Source organism: Toxorhynchites rutilus, chromosome 3 (assembly GCF_029784135.1).
Source record: "Toxorhynchites rutilus septentrionalis strain SRP chromosome 3, ASM2978413v1, whole genome shotgun sequence".
In the NCBI taxonomy this organism is placed as follows: domain Eukaryota; kingdom Metazoa; phylum Arthropoda; class Insecta; order Diptera; family Culicidae; genus Toxorhynchites; species Toxorhynchites rutilus.
The window spans coordinates 324,539,249-324,560,829 of NC_073746.1; the positions used below are offsets into that span (position 1 = coordinate 324,539,249).

General features: G+C 38.9%; 1 protein-coding gene and 2 pseudogenes across 1 annotated transcript; all 3 read right to left on the reverse strand.

Moving 5' to 3' along the window:
- Window positions 1-12,349: 12,349 nt before the first annotated feature.
- LOC129774527 (protein IWS1 homolog) lies at window positions 12,350-13,233 on the reverse strand (annotated as a pseudogene).
- Window positions 13,234-15,810: 2,577 nt separating this feature from the next.
- On the reverse strand, window positions 15,811-18,178 carry LOC129775829 (histone deacetylase 3). The gene is made up of 2 exons (XM_055780965.1): window positions 17,310-18,178; window positions 15,811-17,185 (listed from the first exon to the last, which is right to left on the reverse strand). The coding sequence occupies exons 1-2, from the start codon at window positions 17,465-17,467 to the stop codon at window positions 16,048-16,050; spliced, it is 1,296 nt and encodes a 431-aa protein (XP_055636940.1). The 5' UTR covers window positions 17,468-18,178; the 3' UTR covers window positions 15,811-16,047.
- A 3,028-nt stretch (window positions 18,179-21,206) lies between these two features.
- Window positions 21,207-21,286, reverse strand: LOC129780885 (U4 spliceosomal RNA; annotated as a pseudogene).
- Window positions 21,287-21,581: the final 295 nt, after the last annotated feature.

Sequence of the window (21,581 nt, forward strand, 5' to 3'; positions counted from 1 at the left end):
AAATCATGAGTATTGTGTTTTTTTTATTCTTAACTTTAAAACCATTGAGCTTATTTTAAGGATCGACATATCAAATGGAATCTTATCTTTCTATGAATCCGCACACATGCCTAGCATTAACCTAAAGAACCTAGGATATGTAATGATAGAAAAATATTTTATGATAAAATTTAATTATATATAAAAAATAATACGCTTACGATGGTGATAGCCGAAAACATATTTGAAAAAATATAAATATACATACAGTACACATTCGCTTATTTGCATTTTTTTAGTTGGAGTGCCTTTTAATTGGCGGTTCGCTAGTTTGAGTGGAGCACGCGCCAATCAAAAAGCAATCATACTTCATAATTGTATGTCAGTTTTATTCTGTTGCTTCAATGCCATTTTATAAGGGTTTTCGAACGTTAAACTGAAAAATAAAAGCACAATATAAAATGTTTCAGTTTTGCAGTTCGTTTGACAAATGTTTTCAATTAAAAAAAATATATATAAACATATTTTTTTTATCCAAAATATATATTTTTATTAAGGCTCATATGGCGTCAGCCTGACGGGGCCGGGAGAGTTCAATATTTCGACAATGTTTGCCTTACAACTATGTTAGTAATATGTAACCGATTACTCGCGGTTGGCTCGAGGTTAGTATTACAAGTGTTTTCGTAATTGTGATGTTGCTGTCTCCAATGCTCTGTACGTGTGCCCGACACGAGATACTTCCTATTGGGATACAGCTGACCATTAATCAGCAACGCCCCCCTAGTATGTACCCCATATCTAGCGTGGTGCGTCTTCTTGACTCGAGGAATCCAGGATAGAATGGTCAGTGTGGAGTTGTCATGAGCGGTACAACCTTTGGCTCTTGTTGAATGATCAGTGGACTGCACAACCTTTGGCCCGTGTATCTGTAATGAGTGTGTGTATGTATTGCCACGACTAAGTAAAAGTTTATAGATCGGGTAGGAGGGATATGAAACAGGGACACAACGAAGGAAACATCATTAAACGTTGACATCGGCGTTTCTGAGGAACAGGTATAGATGAAGCAGAAGATCAGGATCACGGCTACCTAAGATATCCCGGACGGGGATATCCGATTGTCTGTCTTTTGCTCTCAGTGCTCTAGAGAGCTGAGAGCGAAATCACGACCTACATTCAATCCCTTAAACCAAGCACTCGTCGAGACCTTAGGGATAAACGTGTGTAACCAACTCAACGACCGAACTCATCTTCTTTCCACATGCGCTGCCAACTAACGAGTGTGTGCTGACGAGGAATGTGAAAACAATCTTTATAAGCAATTTTCCTTTCAAAAAGTGTGCCTTCTGAAGCGCCCACCTTAGCTAGCGAGTTCGCTTCCCCGGAATCGAGCAATGAGAGGGAACCCGTGCTAAGGTAATCTTGAATAATTTTTCGACCAAAACACTGAATAGATGTCTTATTCTAGTTAAGAAATAAGATGAGCGTTTATCAACTTTCATTGAGCGGATTGCCTCTATTGAGCTGAGACTGTCTGAAAAAATAACATATAAAGTGAATTATATCACATACACTATTTAAGAAAGTTAATGACATTTATATTATGTTATTATTATATTGATACAGCTATTCCATGCCAAACCGATATAGTGGTTCTCAGATTTTCGTCAAAAGTGGTAATTTTGTTCTTAATCGCAAAACATTAGATCCGTATTATTTTTTTATTAGGGTGCCATTCACATCTTAGGGTAACCCGAAAAATCAATTTTTGTCCACTTTTTCCCAAAAAAGACTGTTTTTCAAAAATTCATAACATTTGAAGCACTGAACTAATTTAGATGATCGACATATCAAGTTGAAGCTAGTCTTTCATCAAAATATATTATTGATTATTGAACCCGCAAAAACTGATTTTAATTATTTATTGTAGTCGTTTTTGTTGTTTTTTGTTTGGGCTAGAGGGTGCTATAAAATGGCTTTTTACGGAGTTTGTTCGAAACTGAAAAAAATGAGATTTGTTCAGAAATCATAATTTTATGTTGTATATTCAACGTACATACATTATTAATTCGCATAATAATTTAATAATCCAATTTATTGTGTTTACCATGATTGTTACGGACAGCTGAGGCTTATCGCGGATCGAGTTACAGATCCATAAGATAAGCAATATTTGAGATTATATTTAGAAAAGACCTCCAAGCGAGGTATAGAAACGTTTAGAAAGGACCAATGTAAGGCAATTAAAAGATGTAAGAGCTCAAGTGTTTTGTTAGGCTAGAAAACGCTTGTAGTTCGAAATTATTGCCGGTCATAAATTCAGAATGGACGAATATTTAAATAGCGTCCGGTAAACAATTTAATGCATGCATCATTTAGGATGCATTTTTATTACCCTTTTCCATCCCTAGCTGCGCTCAGCCAGATACACCAGCAGGGTGTAATAAAATAAAAGGATGTTATTTAGAGCGAAGGATGGAAAGGGGAAATCCAAGAATAAGATAGGCGCACCGACGAGGTGCTATAAACTTAAGGTATTTTCTTAGGGTAGTGCAGCCGTCTCAGACTGCACGTTACCATACGCTAGAAGAAGGGACAAGGAAGGTAGATGATCTAAACGAAACCGATATGTTATCGGTTTTCAAGAGAGAGAGAGGAGATGTTCCTCGTCAATCTTAGTTTAAGGAACCATGTATATATTGTGAAACTTTTGAATAAATTTTTTAGTATTGTAACAGAACTCACGCGAAAGCGTTAAAATTTTTCTTTCAATAGAGAAATTTTTCATGGTGGCTCCAGAGAGGAGCAGTGAAGATTTCCAAAGTGGAAAAAAGTGAAACTCGCGAACTCTTCTCGACAGTGGATGCGAGAAGTGATAATTCGCGAAAATTTATCGGCAGTGGATGCCAACAGTGTTAATCGCGAATAAAAAGTCTTTTTCAAAGTTAATTCGCGAACTCTTCAAATAGCAGTGGATGCCAAAAGTGAAACTCTTCTCGGCAGTGGATGCGAGAAGTGATAATTCGCGAAAATTTATCGGCAGTGGATGCCAACAGTGTTAATCGCGAATAAAAAGTCTTTTTCAAAGTTAACTCGCGAACTCTTCTCAGCAGTGGATGCGAGAAGTGATAATTCGCGAAAATTTATCGGCAGTGGATGCCAACAGTGTTAATCGCGAATAAAAAGTCTTTTTCAAAGATAATTTGCGAACTCTTCAATCGGCAGTGGATGCCAAAAGTGTTTCTTTCAACCGAAATAAACATTGTGAATTGATTAAGAAACCGGCAGTGGATGCCAAAAGTGTTCCTTTCAAACGGAGACAAATATAAGTGAATTAACCAGCAAAAACCTTAAGCAGCAGTAGACGCAGCAGCACCAGCAGTAGCACCACCAGAGGTGACAACAACATCCGAGCCAGAAGGCCTCCCAGGACAAGGAGAGAATCGCCCAAGCACCAACACGGAAAGACGGAGATAGGACCGGATCAACAAAAAAGGTGTGATTTTTCCATTTTAGTTTAGTCATGTCTTATCAATTCATTAGGAATAAGAATGGCAATTGCCGCTTGTGCAATGAGCCTGATTCTAGGGACGATTTAGTCGCGTGCGATGAATGTGACCGATGGTTCCATTTGACATGCGCAGGCCTAAATAAAAAACCTAAACAAACAGAAAGATGGATATGCCCCAAATGCAAGACCATAGAGAACGAATTGTTAAGACTTCAAAAAACACAACCAACACCAATAGAAGAGATGATGAATATCCATAGAGAATCTATGCGGGCTCTAGTAGAAACTCTTAAAATTAAGAACGAGGGTAGAGAAGAAACCCCTGATTCAAATAGACTGTTACACCGGCAATCTCTCTTAGACCTCCCCTATTTTGATGGGTCATATAAGATATGGCCTAGATTTAAAATAACGTTCGAAGAAACTACCCTTCAAGGAAACTTTTCCGATTTAGAAAATATAAATCGTTTACAGAAATATCTCAAAGGAGACGCGCTGAAATTAGTGAGCGCTCTTTTAATCGATAAAGCTAATGTTCCAAAAATAATGGAAAAACTAAATCTACGGTTCGGAAATCCCGAAACCATTTATTCGAATTTATTGAAGGAAATGCTAAATGCGAGGAATCCACATTTTGGATCACCCCAAACAATGATTGATTTTGTAACATCGCTTGATTGTTTCGTGACAAATATAAAAATACTAAAACACGATGAATATCTCAATGATCCTAGATTGATTCGTGATTTAGTTTTAAAACTTCCAAACGACTTGCATCATCAATGGATCAAGTTTGTAGCTGATACAAAGAAAACAAGAGATATAATTGATCCATTTATACCGACGCTAGAGGACCTTTATAATTGGTTAAAACCTCAAGAAGAGTTGGCCACGATGCTACAGTCGGAGAGGAAAGAAAAACCTCATAAGAGCGGATATTTGAATACACATGCTGTAAAGGAACAAAAATATAGGCCGAAGCGCCTACCAAAGTGTTTCGCATGCCGAAACGAGCATAAGACATCAGAATGTTCAATTTTTAAAAATATGAACGTTCAACAAAGGAGTGATTTTATTTTTAAACACAGGCTATGTTTAGCATGTTGTAATTATACAAACCACATGGCAAAAGATTGCAGGATCGCAAAGCCTTGTGGAATCGATGGATGCAAACTTAGGCGGCTCGCACACCGGAGCAATGAGCAACTAGCAACTGTCAACATGCAATAAGCAATATTATCACCAATGGATTTTTCCATTTAATCTTTGTTGATCTCGCACACCGACGCAATACGATATCGCTGTCGCCTTTACAGAGCAACACATGTCGCTAGCAACACGGCGTGTCGGTTGAATAGCAACTTATCGCTCATATTTTGACAAGTTTCGTACATTAAGGCGATTGTTTGCATAATGTCAGGGGTTTTTATTGCTCTGGTATGCGAAGAACAACAAAATATGTTTCCTGTTGCATATTGTGTACTGCAGTTTGCTAGTTGCTTATTGCTGCGGTGTGCGAGCCGCCTTAGACACCACGCATTACTGCATAGAGCAACTCAGAGAGATGCTAACCTTAATAATACAGAAAGCGTTAATTGTCATGTAAATAAAGAGAACAAAATACTGTATCAAATCCTTCCAGTTACATTGGGCTGCGGAAAAAAGGAAATTAAAACTTTCGCATTTTTAGACCCTGGGTCATCAGTAAGTTTGATTCACGCTGATATTAAAAATAAACTTGGAACACAAGGGCGTAACAACCCCTTAACGCTGGTTTGGACTAATGGCGAAACTCAGCAAGAACTAGATAGTGAAGAAATTTCCCTAAGTATACAAGGATGCAATAATCAACGTTATAACATACATAATTTGAGGACTGTGTCGGAATTATCTCTTCCCTCACAGTCAATGAATATTCATGAATTACGACGAGAATACAATCACTTAGAAGATATAACTCTCGAAGGATATGAAAATGCTATGCCAAAAATACTGTTAGGTTTACCGCATTCGTTTTTGATAAGCGGTAGGGAGACGCGATCAGGTAAATTTAATGAACCAGTCGCACAGAACACTAAACTCGGATGGGTTTTGTTCGGGCAAACTAACGAACATAAAAAATTGAAAGGACACGTGCTGATGAACGACGAAATTGATTCATCAGATTATTTCAATAAAATGATGGAAAATTATTTTAGCCTAGAAGATTTCGGGATAAAAGTACCTGTAAAAACCTTGATGTCTAACGATGAAAAAAGATCGATTGATATCATGAATTCCACTTTGAAATATGAAGAAGGAAGTTATGAAATTGGGCTGCTTTGGAAACAGGAGGATGTACAATTTCCGCATAGCTATCAATCAGCCATGAACAGACTACGTGGTCAAGAATCAAAAATGCGTAAAAATCAATGTCTACGTAAATGGTATGTTGAGAAAATAAAGGAATATGAAACCAAGGGATACGCTAGAAAACTCACTCCCACAGAACAGCAGCAACGTGATCCAAAAATATTTTACTTACCGCACTTTACAGTTGTGAACCTAAATAAACAGCCCATAAAGCCACGGCTTGTTTTTGATGCCGCTGCTAAGGTTAAGGGAGAGTCCCTAAACACGAATTTATTACAAGGCCCGGATGCAACGACGTCGCTATTTGGAGTGTTAATACGATTTAGAGAAGGAAAATTTGCGATAACTGGAGACATCAAAGAAATGTTTCATCAAGTTAAAATAAGAAAGGAAGATCAAAATGCCCAAAGGTTTTTATTTAGGGAAAACTTTGACGAAGATCCCGACGTGTATGTGATGCAAGTGATGACCTTTGGAGCTACCTGCTCGCCCGCATGCGCACAGTTTGTTAAAAACACAAATGCTGAGAAATTCAGAGAAAGTCATCTTCAGGCAGTAGAGGCCATTCAAAACAACCATTACGTGGATGACTACCTAGATAGTTTCGACGATTTAGAAAATGCCTCAAAAATTGTGAACGAAGTTATTACCATTCACAAATATGGGCACTTCAATATCAGAAATTTTATATCCAACAGTAATGAGCTATTGGGACAAATCCCGGAAGAAAATAGAACGGAAGTTAAAGAAGACTTATTAGGAAAATTTGAGGAATCATATGAAAAAGTACTCGGAGTGTATTGGGATACAAAAAAGGATTTTATTCGCTACAAGGTGGATATTCCTGTTACACAGGAGTTTACGAAACGAAAACTGCTTTCACAAAGCATGAGTGTTTACGATCCACTTGGTTTATTATCACATATAACAATTCAATCTCGAATTCTAATGCAGGAGCTCTGGAAAAGTGGAATAACATGGGATGAACAATTAAACCCAGCACTAAAGAAAAAATGGGAGAACTGGCACACAAAACTGGAAGAAGCAAGAGCAATAAGAATACCACGTTCATATGCCAATTCTTCTCACCCAAAAGAACGAGAACTACATGTCTTCGTTGATGCATCTGAGAATGCTTATGCAGCAGCAGTATACTTAAGGAGTGTATATGAGTCACACATTGATGTCAATATCGTGGCTGCCAAGGCAAGAGTCGCACCAACTAAAATGCTTTCCATACCACGACTCGAATTACAAGCCGCTGTATTAGGAAGCAGATTGGCTAAGACAGTAAAAAACGAGCTACGTCTATCAATAGATAGAGTAGTATTTTGGTCAGATTCCAAAACTGTATTAGCATGGATTCGTTCAGAACCACGCAAGTACAAACAGTTTGTTGCCTTACGGATAGGAGAAATATTAGAAACCACATACGTAAACCAGTGGAAATGGGTGAATAGTAGGAATAATCCAGCGGATGAAGCTACGAAATTATCAAATAGTAATTCAATCTGGTTTACAGGCCCACAGTTCTTATATGATAATGAAGAAAACTGGCCAAATGAAGTTCAGAGAAGCGACACTGACGAAGAATTAAGACCACTGCACACTATTCAATCGAAAGAGTTTAGTGGTCTGAAAAGCATTCACATAAATTGGTGTTCGGATTTTGTGAGATTGAAGCGTTCTGTTGCAATTGCATTCAAATATATCGATTGGCTGAAATCAAAATGCAGGAACCAAAGCTTCAATAAAAATATTGACAAGGAGGACCTGGATTATGCTGAGCTCGTTTTAATATATAAGGCTCAATGGGAGTCATATCCCAAAGAAATGGAACTCTTACAAAATAAAATGAAAATTCATAAGGGAAGTGAAATTCGAGCACTTAGCCCGGAAATTTGCACGGATGGAATAATGAGATCAAAGGGACGTATTGAGAACGCTAACTGTTTACCAACTTCAGCCAGAACACCTATCATTCTGTCCTACAAGCATTATGTGAGCACTTTGATATTACGTCATTATCACGAAAAATATCGACATAAAAACCTGGAGACTGCCATAGCGGCAGTGCGACAAAAATTCTGGATAACAAACATCAGAGTTGCTATTAAGACAGTTAGAAGGAAGTGCCAATTTTGTAAAAATATGTCTGCGGAGCCAATTCCTCCAATGATGGCAGCCCTACCACGTTCTAGAACTACACCATATTGTAAGCCATTCACGTATACAGGCACAGATTATTTCGGCCCTTATGGCGTGTCTATTGGAAGACGCACTGAAAAACGTTGGGGATGTTTGTTTACTTGTATGACAACAAGAGCAGTACATCTCGAATTAGCACAAGATATGAGCTCAGACTCTTTTATTATATGTTTCCGAAATTTACAATATCGTAGAGGTAAAGTGCAAGAGTTGTTCAGCGACAATGGAACTAATTTCATTGGAGCAAGAAACGAATTTGAGAAAATTCTTAGAAGGCTATCAGACGACGGAGTCAAATGGCATTTTAATCCTCCCGCTTCACCGCATTTCGGTGGAGTATGGGAAAGAATGGTGAGAGAAGTTAAAAGCCTTTTACCTCAAAAACAAGAAACCATACCAGAGTATGAACTTAGAACCATACTAACCGAAGTTGAATTCCTCATTAACAATCGCCCGTTAACGCATATTCCTTTAGATACAGAAGACGATGAGGTTTTAACTCCTAATCACTTTCTGTTAGGTTGCGCTGGTGAAGCTGTCATTACGATCGACGACGTTTCCAAAGCAGAAGCAACTCGTCAACACTGGAAAAGAGCGCAATCAATTGTTAAGGGATATTGGAATCGGTGGATAAAAGAATACCTCCCAACCCTAACTAAAAGAAATAAATGGTTGGAGAAGACTAAACCTATAAAGGTAGGGGATATCGTGGTTTTTGCCGATGAAGAAAAGAAAGGTAAATGGCATAAGGGCAAGGTGATAAGAACAACAACTAATATGGATGGGCAAGTTAGATCCGCTACCGTGGAAACAATTAAAGGTGAAATTACTAGACCAGCTGTAAAATTAGCAGTATTAGATGTAAGTAAGAACAATGAAATCGAGAGCTCAAAAGATACCACTATTTCCTCACCACCTCTTAACTTTGTTGGAGTAATTAAAAGTGCCCCAGGGAGTAAAGAGGAAATTAAGGGACCGCGAAATCCTCAAGAATGGGGAGTAAGAAAAACGGTTAACATCGAGCATGTAAAAGAGCTGGCGTCAAAATTGAAACCGAAGCCACAAACAAAAAAGAAAGTCATAGGTAAAATAAGACCATATACCGGCACGATACAAAAGGCTATCGTAACCGCAATGGCAATTCTAGTACTGGTAAATTTGACAAATGCCGTCAACATCCAGCCTATTGAGGAAGGGGGTTTAATGTTTGATCATGTTGGGTCATGTATAGTAAAGCGAGGAATTTGGAGGACAAATATTGTATCCAACTTAATTCCTAACGACGATATTTCTATGCTAGACTCTATTCATTCGAACTTAGAAAGAACCTTGAAGTTCATGGGGAATGTAACTCAAGACAGCGCTTTGACAGAACTTGTAATGTCGATAGAACGACAATGTAACAATGCAAAACAAGAAATAAATTTTTTATCACGATCAAAAAGGAGTCGTGGAATACTTGGGTTTTTGAAAGACCTGTTATTTGGGAGTAATGATGTGGAAGACGAAGTACAGTCTTTGCGTATTCACGAAGAGCAAAAACTTCATGATATCTCACAAACCATGAGACTATTGAATCAAAGAAGCAAAAATATGGGAGATGAATTAAGCGTAAGAATTCGTAGACTAAATGAAGGAATGTTATCTTTGAAGGGAAAGTATTCCGAAGAAAGAACTAATATATTCGCAAGAAAATGTTTTGAGACCACAACGTTAGCTTTGCAATTGATTGATGGCATAACTCGAAAATACAGGATAATTAAGACTCACCCTTTAGCCGAAAATGAAATGCAAAAGGCAATTCAAAATATAAAGAAGCAATTACCAGAAGGATACTCAATCCTTAGAGACCCACTTGCAGTTAAATACAACATTAAAATTGAAAATGGAACAGTAAATATAATAATGGAAAATGTAATTATTAATAAGGAAAACTTCGAAGTATTCAATGTAATCCCTATTCCTGAAAATGGAAGTGTTATAAAAATAGATCACCATGTAATAGCAATTAATAATAAACATGAATTTTTTTACCCAGATGGAAATTTAATAAAGCTTAATGAAAGTCATTATGTGGTAAATCAGCCAGAATTAACCAGAGTTCCAGATTGCATAGCTGGAGCATTACTTCATGAAACGATAAAACAAAAATGCTCAACAAAGATGATGGAAGAACCATACACCATGTTAACAAAATTGAATAAGATCAACTCTATATTGTACACAACGAGCGACCCTAGCAAGATAATAATCCATTGTAATAATGTAGCCATGTCACCGCCTTATAAGAACGCGATCATAGAACTGTTCCCAGATTGTAAGATCCTAACAGAAAAAACTATTCGTTATGCCCAAATATCTGGACATAACGGGGAAGCTAGAATATTTTTTAAACCTATTCAGAAACTACCATATGTACTAGAAAAACCAAACATAAATGAAAATTTGAATACAACTATCTCGAGTAGAAATCCATATGAAAAGGTAGATATAAAGGATACAGTAATACCTGAAGACGATTTTATAAAAAAGAAACACGTATATACATTTGGAGGTACCATAACTGTTATTTCAATGATTATAATAGTAGGAATTTACGTATACATAAAATTAAAGAGAAGAAGTAATAGACAAAATAATAGAAGAAATGATGATCCGCCTTCGTTATTAGACATGATACGGCTAAATAGAGTTCAGGAAGAATCAAGAAATATTCCTATTATTTTAAACCGTGATAGTTGTCTATAATTGAGTAAATCTATGTAGTAGATTTACGGAGTCCGGAATGTTACGGACAGCTGAGGCTTATCGCGGATCGAGTTACAGATCCATAAGATAAGCAATATTTGAGATTATATTTAGAAAAGACCTCCAAGCGAGGTATAGAAACGTTTAGAAAGGACCAATGTAAGGCAATTAAAAGATGTAAGAGCTCAAGTGTTTTGTTAGGCTAGAAAACGCTTGTAGTTCGAAATTATTGCCGGTCATAAATTCAGAATGGACGAATATTTAAATAGCGTCCGGTAAACAATTTAATGCATGCATCATTTAGGATGCATTTTTATTACCCTTTTCCATCCCTAGCTGCGCTCAGCCAGATACACCAGCAGGGTGTAATAAAATAAAAGGATGTTATTTAGAGCGAAGGATGGAAAGGGGAAATCCAAGAATAAGATAGGCGCACCGACGAGGTGCTATAAACTTAAGGTATTTTCTTAGGGTAGTGCAGCCGTCTCAGACTGCACGTTACCATACGCTAGAAGAAGGGACAAGGAAGGTAGATGATCTAAACGAAACCGATATGTTATCGGTTTTCAAGAGAGAGAGAGGAGATGTTCCTCGTCAATCTTAGTTTAAGGAACCATGTATATATTGTGAAACTTTTGAATAAATTTTTTAGTATTGTAACAGAACTCACGCGAAAGCGTTAAAATTTTTCTTTCAATAGAGAAATTTTTCAATGATGATGCGTGTTTTTCAAGATGATGCTAACATCAATAACATTATATACAGTAATTTACATGGTGGCGACTTTCAATGTGGGGCCACAATTTGGGCCCCAACTCGATGTTCATAAAAATGTCCAATTATGCCACAGTGATACTGCCTGCAGCTTCTTACTAAAATAAGGCAGCACGAAACGCATACAATCGTGAGAAGTAAACAACTACTTCCTACTTGCTTCCCACTTGCTTCGTTCGAATTCAACAGCTTTTATCGTACAAAATTGTTTGTTTCTCTTCGTCAGTTATCGCACAATCAAGTTTTCGTGCGTACTCCGATCCAGTGTCAACTCGGCCTTAGAGGTAAAAATGTCCAATTAAACGTGTCCCATTACAGGTCTGTCCAATTAGCAAAATGTCGCATTCAATGTAACTCACTGTATGAACCTCCCACCTTATATATAATGGGGCTGATCAATTTCCGAAGGCGACTATGGTGAGATTTTCACCTTGAATGAACTCTCATGAACACTCACTCAATTCTCGTGGGCGATTGCAGTCAAAAAACTTGTCATTTTGTGACTTTTGAAGTCGTATCCTCTTTTGTTATCGACTAGTACGAACAATGGAAGCCAAAAAATTAGTGCGATTTGCGTCTCCATTTATGATAGAATTATATATTTCAGGTTACGTGTGACAAATCGGAAGCAGTTTCAGGTTGATAAGGAGGATGGAGAAAAATCCTATTTTGACTAGGAACCTCAAATTTTCTGAGATATAAAAAATGTCGAAGTCCACTTTTGCAGCCTAATTTTATTATCCTTATATTATTCTACTTTTATCGCTTTTTTCTCTAGAACTGCAGCTTCAAAGATGTAGGAATAATTACCCGACTCATATCAATATCATTTGTTGATTTTGGCCGAACAATGTACTCCTTACCCGAAGGCATGGGAACGCGAGCCCATTGTACCCATCCTTTGCTTCCGGATCGTAATACACCCCTAAAAATGAACGAATTTGATTATAATAAAGAAGTTGCTTCCTATTATCATAATTCTTACTTATTAACTTCGGTGAACGGTAAGCCCTTTTTGCTGGTACTGCTCTAACCCTGCGGGTCCGGCGAGGTTTTGCGTTTTTTGGACATCTGCTGCAAGTCTCGTTCCTGGCGTTCCTCACGTGATATCGCTTTGAAATCGGTGCTCAGGTTGAATATAGGTCGAGCCCATTCGGATATCAATTTTCCGGCGCGCTATCGGTTTAGTTTGGATTCTCGAGGGTGCTTGTAGAGGTACATCACGGCCTTTTCAATTCCTGGCTATTTGAGATAGGACTTTTCAATACAAGGAAACTGAAATCCAAACATTACTTAATGGTAGTCTAAACACTGCAATCTCTCCGACAATCTTACATCGAAAAGAAGTTCCAGAATAGATTCTCGAATCTGCAAACAAGGCAACGATTTGTTCGGTAACGGAGCTTATTAATCCGTCAAAACGTTTAGTACGTTATGCTCGATGAAGGCATTCTGAAGATCTTTCGTGATCAGCTGGGACATGGCAAACCTGAGATGGTAATTTTCTTGTCTGCTGACTTATTCTCTTTGTTGAGTTGGCGATCTTCTTCAGCTGCATGTCATCATCTATCCAAAAGGCGAAACTGCTCATTATCTATGGATAAAATTTAGCTTTTGGTATTTTATTAAATGCGATAATAAATATATCTTACCTGCATGGCTTTTATGTGAGGAGACTATAAAATTAAAAACCTTTTCACCAAACTTTTAGCGTAAATATTACGGAATTAGTACCAAACACTAAATCAAAACACGAATGCAGAATCAAAACACGGATACAGAATCAAACCAATCGAAATAACATACAATAATATTAATGCAAAGGGGCTATGAAAAAAAACAGATTTGAAAATATATTTTTTTATCTTCTTATCCGAGTAATATTATTTTTCAGCAATTATAATAAGAGGAAAACATTTATAAAGATGAACGAAATTATTTCCTGTACATATTTGTAACAAGGAATGAAAATTTTTAAAATCAAAAAAATATATATTCATAAAACCAGCCAGGTGACGTCTTTAGAGAACCCCCATTGAACTGACAGGAGCCAACATATCGGGTATCCCACTGACATTTTCCCCTTGTTTTCATATGAATTGGGTATCCCACTGACAGTTCTGCTTGAGATTTTGCTAACGATCCTAGCATCAATCATAGCACCCGGCTGCATAAAACACATTGAATGCATAGAGCCTTTGCAAAAAAAAAAACACAAGCTTTGATATATATGTCAATGAACACTGCACCATTCGTCATTCATTGGGTATTTTACTCCAAAATGAACCTCTCACATCAGGGCAATCGGGATACGGTGACTTGGGTCATTTGACTTTGAGGAGTTCATTGCTGTCACATTCCATTCGCGCAGGAGAATCAGGCCCAATATTTGTCATCGTGCCCCCAAGCGGTGGAGACATCGATGTGGATGCTGGAGATAGTTCCTCGGAGGACAGCCCTTCCGGTTTTGGTAAACAAGTGAATGTCGAGAGAAACATTGAACGAGGTCAATCACAAGAATGCTCCTCGGGCAGCAGCAAGAAGCGGAGAGCCAGACACTGGGAAAAAACAAGAAGTGGGTTATATCTGTGATATAACCGCAAGGTAGACGTAGGACTACCGTTGGGTCGGTAATCATTTATTTGAAATTGCATCTGAATCAATTCTTAATGCACGAATGAATGAATATTTTAAAAGATAGCTGAAAGTCTTTCTTGTTAGTGTGTGGGTAGATGAGTATGGAATTGTTATTAACATAAAATTCACTCTTTACTCTTTCGAACTTGTTGGTGGTCCCGAAACGAACCTAGGAATTTGAGTGGCCATGTAAAAGCTACTGAACATGTTTGATACATGATTCATTTTTGTTTTCGAGAGAATAACACGAGATTTTTCATGGTCACTCCATACGTAGAATTGAAACTGAGGGCGCCATTTCAAGGTGAAAACGAAATAAAGTCTATATAACCTTGCATAAAATTCCTTTCGTTTTTATCGTGATGTGGCAATTTTTCATGACTGTTCCATGCGGAAGTAGAACAGAAACCGATGCTATTCGATTGCATCACGGGAACACCAAGCGGAATGTGTAAATGGGTGCGAATATTCCTTCGTTCGGACGCATTCACACGAAAACAATTTTCCATGACTGTTCCATGTGAAAGCAGAACAGAAACTGATGCGAGTGAAAGTACTCAAGCCTTGCGGTTGTCCGCTATGGTTTCCCGAACACTAATGCAAGCGAACAAAACGAATCACAGCTTGCATGTATTCGCTATGACGGTTTCTCCAGGTGCCTAGATTTTGCGTCCGTGTTCGGGAACACATTGCGATCACCAATCATCATCAATGAGCTAGATTGTTATGATTTCAATAGCTTGCTTTCAAAGCAATTTTTAAGCTATTGAAACGATTTTTTGGACCAATAAGTGACAGTCATGTAACTCGTTGACATTTTATCTTTCGGATGAAGTGATTATTATACCACTCCTTGCAGTCCAGCGTCACTCTCTCTTTTTCGAAACTTTGAACTTACACCCCGGTACAGAAATGAAAGACGTAGTCCTACGTCAAAATGACCTTAAATTCGGATACAGATGCAGTCGTTGTTCTTGAAGGACATTCACCTGATCTTAGTGATCTCTGCTCGAAACATAAATGGTCTACCGTTCAAATGTTCCATTACCTATTTAACGCAGATTTCGTCGGACTAATCACCACAGAGACAAATAAGTACGCACTGCTAAAAGGAGATACAAGATTCCGTGTGACCGTACCGGAAATGTACAAATTTCTAGGAATTGAACCGTGGGACAATTATGCGTAGAACGACAGTACACGAAAGTGCTAATAAACCATGAAAATGGTTGTTATAATGTTAAAATGTTATGAAATAAAACCGTTTTGTTCGATGTTCAAATGATTTCCGTTTTGATATTATATCGGCTCAGCGTATGAAATTTCATACGTCAGATATCTCAACTTCCAAAGAACTCCGAACCAAAATATTGCGTTTAATCCCCCCCCCCCCCCCCCCCCGTTTCGGGAAAAACCTAGATGAACTAGAAAGTTTCATGCCATTTGGATAAAGTTTTTGTACACCTTGGCAGTAATGGGTTAAACGTGCCGCATTAAAGGTCTGTCCAATTAGCAAAATGTCGTATTGAATGTAAATTACTGTACTTCAAAAAGACATGACTTCGGATATTGTACTGATGATGAAGTGTGGTTGTCTGCCATGCGATCGGAAATTGTTTAATTACTAGATCTATAAAAATTGTTGTTCGTCTGACTACGATATGCTTAATTTTTTTAAATAACGGTAATTAAAATCCTACACTTATGCGGCAAAGCATAAACCATTCGTCTTCCACACTAGCCCCGTATAATAATAAACGGTCGGAATCGTTCGATTGAGCTTAAAATACTACTGTTGAGTGTTAAACTGCTTAAATACTACGATAAGCCTACCGCTAGGTTTCGCCCTCACTTTTGTCGTTATCATTTTCCCCATCGAAGAACTCATTCTTCGGCTCCACCTGTTTGTCCTCCTCTTCCTGGGATATTCGAGTCTCCGGATTGGATTCCTCCTTCACTTTATCTTCCTCCAGGAGGGCGTCTTCGGGGATGTCAAACATTTGGACACTGGGTGCATGCTGACACATTTTCAAATTATCATACACATGCCGGGTGATGGCATCGAGATACTGCTTGCTGTTGGCGTTGTCCTGCCGGCTTGGAATATCAGGGTGAAGCGTGAAATCTGGAGCAAAGAATTCAAGGTAGTCGTTCATGGGTATTTCGTTTGAAATTGTTTCATCGATCAGCAACGATGTTTCATACGTCCAGCAGCGTGCCACATTCCGTAGCGTATAGCCGCCTCCTCCGACCACAAGCGTAGGCACGTTCAGGTCCTTTACAAATTTAACGCATTCGCCGTGTCCTTTGGTGCTCAGAGAGAAACATCCCAGACGATCACCGGCTAGCGAATCGGCTCCGCACTGGAGCACAATTGCTGTTGGTTGGTAAAATTCCATAACCGCCGAAATAACCGGCTTAAAAACTTGCACATAGCTCTGATCGTCAATTCCTTCCTTTAGAGGCACATTCACGGAGTAATATCTTCCTGATTCGGCGCCAATCTCATACATATCTCCTGTTCCGGGGAAAAAGTAATTTCCATACTTGTGGAAAGACACCGTCATCACGCGATCCGTCAAGTAGAAAGCTTCCTGCACACCGTCTCCATGATGTACATCAATATCGATGTACAGCACCCTCGGATGATACTTGAGCAGCTCCAGGATGCCAATAACAATGTCGTTCACGTAGCAAAATCCAGACGCTTCAAACTTTTTCGCGTGGTGGAGCCCTCCGGACCAGTTAATGCAGATATCGCTGTGGTTATGGTTAAGCTTTTGTGCTCCTTCGAGCGAAGCACCGGTGTACATAGCGCAAAACTCGAAAAGCCCATCGAAGACCGGACAATCGTCACCAACATTGAACACCGAGAGGCACTTGGTGTAGCCCTGGATATTTTGCGGTGTCACGCGCTGCAGGAACTCGATGTATTCGTCACTGTGGAAGCGACACATATCGTGTGTGCTGGCTCTGTAAGGCAAAGGAAAGGATTAAACATGCATAAGTAATCGATTTTTCCTTCCCATTGCGTTGTGGTACAATGCCAATCATTATATTTCCATTTGCCTGCCGAAAAAAAAGAACCTATACTTACTTGTACGGCCGGTAGATTTGCATCTTCTTATGCAACCCGTAATTCATTACTAAATGGTGGATAACGGACAGCCGATGCGGTTTCATTGGATGCCCAGGACCATAGTGGAAGTTGCCAACATCCGGATTGAAAAAATAGGATACCTTTTTAGTGCTCATTTTTCTGTTTGTTACTTAGCGATAGCTCTTCTGTGTAATAAAGCTTTTAATACGTTTAACTCTAAATGTAAATAGTGTCCGATTCTTCCTCGTCGTCAATATACTGCTTCCATGCGTAGATAACAAGTAGGAAAAACACCGCCGCTAGCAGTCGTCTGGTCAAGCTGAAGTCCAATGATTTAAGCTCTAGCAGAAGCTGACGATCGTGATCCTGTTGCTCTTCTAGGAAGCGCTGTTGTTGCTGTTGTAACTGTTCTTGAAGCGTTTGCGGATGTGAATGATGCGAATGAATGGTTTGCTGCAGCTGGACCGCTTCAAATATCATTCAGCAGCTTCTCCCTCTCAGCCGTCTCGAAATGAAAGCCCAAAGGCGAGGGCCGGTAAAAACAGGAACTGTCGTGATCACACGGATCACAGGAAGACTCCATTAGGTATGACTTATCGATCGAACGGCACTTTAAGAATGCGGATTGCGAGGCACTGAACCACTCGGCAGCTCGGCTTTATGTAATCTCACCGAAATTGATTTTCTGTTTCTACCTGGTACGGTTGTCCCTTTTACCCCAACACTCCAGGGCCAAAATGCTGAACGATGCAGATAAAAAAAATAATGCAGCAAACTTGCAACTGGATATGTTTGTATTATATTTTAGTGCGATGTTACGGGACACTAGCGACGCTGGCTGACGTTTTGACAGTTTGAAAACACTCACTGCACCAGGGGTGCCACCGATTAGATAAATTCCGATTAGGTCATTTTGCATTTGTGACGGTGGAGTTAGTTTAGCTATTGTATTAAAGTGTTCCAGCAAATTGAGAACCTATAAAAATACAAAATAGACTCAATTTCTGCAAAACATCTGTACCCGATGTTAATTTTCAGTAGGTTACACTTCAGCAGGAGTCGGATTTTTTTTCGCTCAACTGTCCAACACCGTCTCAAGGCGGGTTATGGTTTTTACCGAAAAACTGTATTTTTTTGTTACCACAACAACAAAGCTTGATATCGAACGTAAAATACTAATCAAAATAAACTTACCGAACAATTTTTCCACCAATAAAATGTACATAAAATCATTGTGTGTGTATGATAGATCAAGGCGCCTAGAAGTATATCCTGAGGTGGGCCAACTTGCTAAAACCACCGTTCAGCCATCTTGGAAGTCTACTGTGTTTTGTTTGTAAACAAAACACAATACGCTAGTGCCGAAGCTCGCTCGTGATCAGTCTGTCTCTTTCACGCTACAAACAAATAATTCCCCTTCTGCTTTCTTCCGTACTGTTTTCATATACCGCTCCCCTAACCAACTTAGTGACGAAACGGCCTCACCTAGTACCATAGACCCGTCTTGTGATAGATGAAAGTATCTTGAAGACGCGATAGTGTGGCTGAACATTGAAAATAATGTATGAATAACGAGTACCAAGGCGCCTAGAAGTATATCCTAAGGTGAGGCCATCTCGACACTAAGTTGGTTAGGGGAGCGGTACATGAAAACAGTGCGGAAGAAAGCAGGAGGGGAATTATTTGCTTGAAGCGTGAAAGAGACACACTGATCACGAACGAGCTTGGGCACAAGCGTATTGTGTTTTGAGCTTGAGCTTGAGTAGACTGTACAATTCGTAGTTGCTCTCCGTAATTGACCTGAACCAACCAAATTGCACAAAGAACACACAGAATGACGCTTGGGACTAGCAAATCATTCTCGTTGTGCAATTTTCGGTGATTTAAGCTTTAAATGGTCAATAACGACGCCGGCCACGTCCTTACAGTTACCAGGGGAAGGGAAGGAATGTTAGTATGATAATCACCGCCCGAAGGCCAGAAGGGTCGCCTCTATAGCGTGGTTCCCTAGCGATTATCATGGACGGGATAGTTGTTAGTGGGAGAGGTAAGAATCAGGATTCACCGAGGTAAGTGATGTGATTATATAAAAGTGAATTGTCGACCACTCGACAAAACGAAAATCCAAAAATTTGATTTGTCACAACGAGCGGCAGAGATTATCTTTAGGTATCCTAAGAAGGAAAACCAGTAAAGTTAACTGAAATGGCTCTATATTCTACTATTTACGTAATCACTCTTTATTGTAATCAAATCGGGACGGCAGAGAACTAGCTGTAAGAAACCTGAGAAGGTAAACGAGAGAACTCGTCTAAAAAGGACCAGGTACATATTTCGTTATTCAACACGCGAAGTATTTATTCACCCAAATCTTTAGGAAACCTATTTGTTCTATTTTAACACGCGACTACGTAGTTCTTTAATTTTTAATACGTATAAGGTAATTCTTAATATGTGACAACTTTCCTAAATTTCTTTTGTACGCATTCTTGGTGGCGGAATATGAAAATACCAAGTTCATACTAGCTTTATATTATTTCCATTCTGGTTACATTTGATGCACATCTGTGCGAAAATGCAACCGCACGAATCGTACGCAATCGCAAGAAATAAAAAGCTACACGGAACAGCGCCGATGCGACTGCCTGGAATCGAACTCATCAAGCGAACAAAATAGCCTGCCTGCCTCCTCCTCTTCAGTCATCTGACAATCAAATTTTCGTATGTATTCCGATTCAATATAATCGCACTCAAGTCTACGATGACAGTTGGTCCGAGCTCTCACGAAAACTTGATTGCACAACTGGCGAAAGACAAAAAAACAAACCACTTTGTCCGCCCAAAGCGGACGAGTCCGAACAAAGCGAGGAAAAGCAATGACCACACACAAATACAAGTCCATGTAACTACAATCCCAAGAACGCGAACGACTCGTACGGCCACATTCTCTCACAGCCTTCCTTCATCGATGTTATACATCTGCTGGAAATAACACGCGTTTTAGTTCTGTCTTAATATATAGACCAAGAGAAAGAAAGTAAGGAAGTTAAAATACTTAGCTTATTGAGCTAACCGCGGTGACAGCCTAAACACCGCTCTCATGCTGCATCGATGCTCTTCCAGAGAACGTCTCCGCATTACACACACACATGTGCCACAGCCCTGTGTATCGGCACACAAAAGAAAAATGAAATGGGCTCTTCAAAAAAATTCGCACACCGTATATGAATTCCTCGTGAATTTCAGACGCTTTCTTCAGTTTATTTAAACTCAAAACACATTTAGAATTTATCACACGATTCAAACACCTTTTTAAACAAGATTCGGACTATTTTGGAAACAAATTTTCACTACACCACCGATACCGAAATGCCTAAATGCCTAAATGAAGCTATACACGGAGCAAACAAGCAACACGTCCGCATTCGATCACTTCTCACGTATTTTTCCTTGGGCACAAGCGTATTGTGTTTTGTTTACAAACAAAACACAGTAGACTTCCAAGATGGCTGAAGAGTAGTTTTAGCAAGTTGGCCCACCTTAAGATTTACTTCTAGGCGCCTTGGGTGTTACCCATCCTACACAACTTGAATGTGATGTTCGTCACTTGTGACCAGGGATGCCAGGTTTGAAGACACGTCTTCATTTTGAAGACATTTAGCTTACTTTGAAGACATTTGATTTTGTAAAGACATTTTGAAGACATTATGATATATGTGAAGACATTTCAGTATGATGGCGTATGTGAATTTTCGAGAGATATTATTTCAATAAAACTATTGGCCGAAATGATCGTCAAAAGAAATGGGGCTTTTATCTCAGTGTCATTCGCTCGCTTTTTATCGCGTGTCACTTGTTTATTTTTGTTCTTATTAATCAACGCAGACTTTTATCTCGGGTTTTTTTAGTTCAACTAACAATAATCGCACCTCGGATAAACCTCATTGGTTATGATATCGCCACTGCGCAAAACTAGCCTCGGGGTCATTCAGTCGCTTTTTTCAAACTTTTTCAAGCAGGAAATCCACAAGTATATAGAATTAATTCAACAAGAAATCTACTTTGACTTCAAATATGGATCTGAAGAACTGGGAAACTGAATACATTTGAAGACATTTTCTCGTATCATGTAAAGACATTTTCTCGTATCATGTGAAGACCTTTGAAAAAATCACCTGGCATCCCTGCTTGTGACGTACTTCAGATCAAGATGCTAAACTATAGGTGTTTCGTTCTTGACACTTTCATGACAATACCTGAGACGAGTAG